Source organism: Neomonachus schauinslandi, unplaced genomic scaffold (genome assembly GCF_002201575.2).
Source record: "Neomonachus schauinslandi unplaced genomic scaffold, ASM220157v2 HiC_scaffold_4271, whole genome shotgun sequence".
Classification (NCBI taxonomy): domain Eukaryota; kingdom Metazoa; phylum Chordata; class Mammalia; order Carnivora; family Phocidae; genus Neomonachus; species Neomonachus schauinslandi.
The window spans coordinates 1-2,360 of record NW_025412959.1 but is presented as its reverse complement, the minus strand read 5'-3'; the positions used below and the strand labels follow the sequence as shown (position 1 = coordinate 2,360).

General features: G+C 69.2%; 1 protein-coding gene across 1 annotated transcript; it reads right to left on the bottom strand.

The window, feature by feature from the left end:
* Positions 1-614: 614 nt before the first annotated feature.
* LOC110579481 (tubulin epsilon and delta complex protein 1-like) lies at positions 615-2,095 on the bottom strand (the record flags this gene model as incomplete). Its single annotated transcript, XM_021689143.1, has 4 exons — positions 1,889-2,095; positions 1,711-1,791; positions 1,067-1,267; positions 615-770 (listed from the first exon to the last, which is right to left on the bottom strand). Coding segments are annotated over exons 1-4 (579 nt in total), but the record flags the coding sequence as incomplete, so codon positions are not given.
* Positions 2,096-2,360: the final 265 nt, after the last annotated feature.

Below are 2,360 nucleotides of genomic sequence, written 5' to 3'. Positions count from 1 at the left end.
ACAGGTGCACAGGTGCAGAGTGCAGAGGTGCTGGGTGCACAGGTGCACAGGTGCAGGGGTGCACAGGTGCAGGGTGCACAGGTGCAGAGTGCAGAGGTGCAGGGGTGCAGGGTGCAGAGGTACATACGTGCAGGGTGCACAGGTGCAGGGGTGCAGGGTGCAGAGGTGCATGGGTGCAGGGGTGCAGGGGTGCACAGGTGCAGGGCGCACAGGTGCAGCGTGGGGGGGCCCAGCACTGAGGAGCCCTATGCTAGTGGGGGTCCCAGCCTCCCTGTCCAGCCACCTCTCAGCCTAGACTTCGCACTAGACCTGTAAGAGAGACCTGTGCCCCCACAGCTGAGCTTCCCAGCCTTCAGGAACCCTACAGAAGCTGCCCACTGCCCATCAGCCTACACCCAGGATGTGGCAGAAGGAAGGGGCACCTTCCTCCGGGAAACAGGCCCCGGCAACAGCGGCTCCCCCAGGGCCCAGAGCCCATTTCTGCTCAGAGACAGAGCCTGAGGCCTCTGATGACTTCCGGGTCCATCCAGGCCTCAGGCAGAGGGAGAGGGAGCCGACAGCCTGTAGCACGGAGAGTAAGTGCTCCTGGGTGGACAATCCTCAGGTGATAATACCTTTCCCAGGAGGGCACACTGCTCCTGCTGACTGGTGATCAGGTTTCGCCACTGGAACCGCAGCTTTCCCATCAGCCACTGCAAGTGGCGTATGTCCACAGGGCCATCTGCTTCCCGGCGGGGCGGGAGTGGGCCAGCACTGGCCAGGGCTTCACACTGGAGAGGGCACAAGGGTCACACCCTGTTCCCATACCCTCTGCGGAGACCCCAAGGGAGACAGAGAAAAGAGGCTCCTGGAGGGAGAGCCGAGGGCCCCCAGGGGTGCCAAGAGGAGACCTGGGGGCCACACCCTGTGAGCACACACCCCACCCTGCCCAAAAGGAGGGGCAGGAAGAAGGCGGGAGCAGGGGGATGGCAATGCCAACCCCCACAGGGCTGCCCTGAGGGCTGGCCCAGGCTGAACCCAGGCTCCCCGCCAGGACTAGTCCCACGCCCCCTCACAGCATACGCACCTCGCACACGGGTATCTCGTCGCCCAGCCGCACGCGCGTCTGGGCCAGCAGCTGCTCGAGCAGGGGCCCGCGGGCCAGGAGCCAGGCCAGGGCCAGCAGAAGCTCGCGGCTGCCCTGGGAGCCATCCTCGGGGAGCTGCGCCAGCGCCCTCCTGGGGTAGCCCTGGGAGCGCAGCGCCGACTTCACCAGGTGGACTTGGGCCTCTGGGGATGGGGAGACCGCCTGCTCAGGGGGCCGCCCACTGGGAGAGACCCCGCATGACTCCCAAGCAGAAGCCAGGTTTGGAGGGAACAATCGGGACTCAGGATGAGGGGGCCAGGGCTAATGGGAGCGGGGCTTATACGGTGGGCGGGGCTTTGCCCGAGGAGGTGGAGCGGGCGGGGCCAAGGTCCGCAGGGGCGGGTTCTTACCAGGGAGGCGGGGCTAACCGGGCTGGGGCTTTACAGGAGGCGGACCCAGCCACAGGGTCTGTGAGTGGACAGAGCCGGAGCCCGCGGGGGCGTGGCTTAATGTTGGGGCGCGGCTAATGGGGGCGGGTGGGCTAACCGGGGGCGGGGCTTGCGTGAGCAGGTGGACCTCACGGTGAGCGGGCGGGCCTTACGGGGAAGGCGGGGCTTACCCAGGGCCGGGGAGGCCGGGGAGGCCGGGGAGGCCGGGGAGGCCGAGGCGCCGTCGTCGGGTAGCGGCGAGAGCACGCGGAAGAGCAGCTGCCAGAGCGCCGGGGCCTGGAGGGTTCAAAGAGCGGCATTCAGCGGGGCCAGCCGCCTCCCTGCGTCTGCCCGGGCCCCCGCCGGACCCCGCCGCCTGCCCCGCGGGCCTCACCGCCTCCGGACGGTCGAACTTGGCGCGGCGGAAGATCTCGGGGCTGGGCCCGGCGGGCAGCGTCTGACTCAGCGCGGCGATGGCCTCGGGCAGGGCCCCGACCGCGTCTCCCCGGGGCCCCCGGGGCCGCCGCCGCCCCATGCGGCCGGCTTCCCTCGGATCGCGCGCCGCGGCCGCCGGGGACTCCCGGCGTCCAATCACCGCGCAGGTGCCGTCCCTACTGGGCCGTCGCCCAGTCACCGAGCGGGCGGGGGCACGCCTCCAGCGCCGGCCCAATGAGCGGTGCCCAGGCCTTTGAGTGCAGTCTGTTCTGTCCACTGCGGAGGCATTTCCTGTGCGGCAGGGACCAATTGGCGTCGATAGCTCGGCGGGGTCCGCCCTTGCGGCCCAATCGCGTCAAAACCCGACACTCGCCTAGCTCAGACCCCACCAATCAGCGCCTCAGCCAACCTTGCGCCAAAAGGCAGCCTAG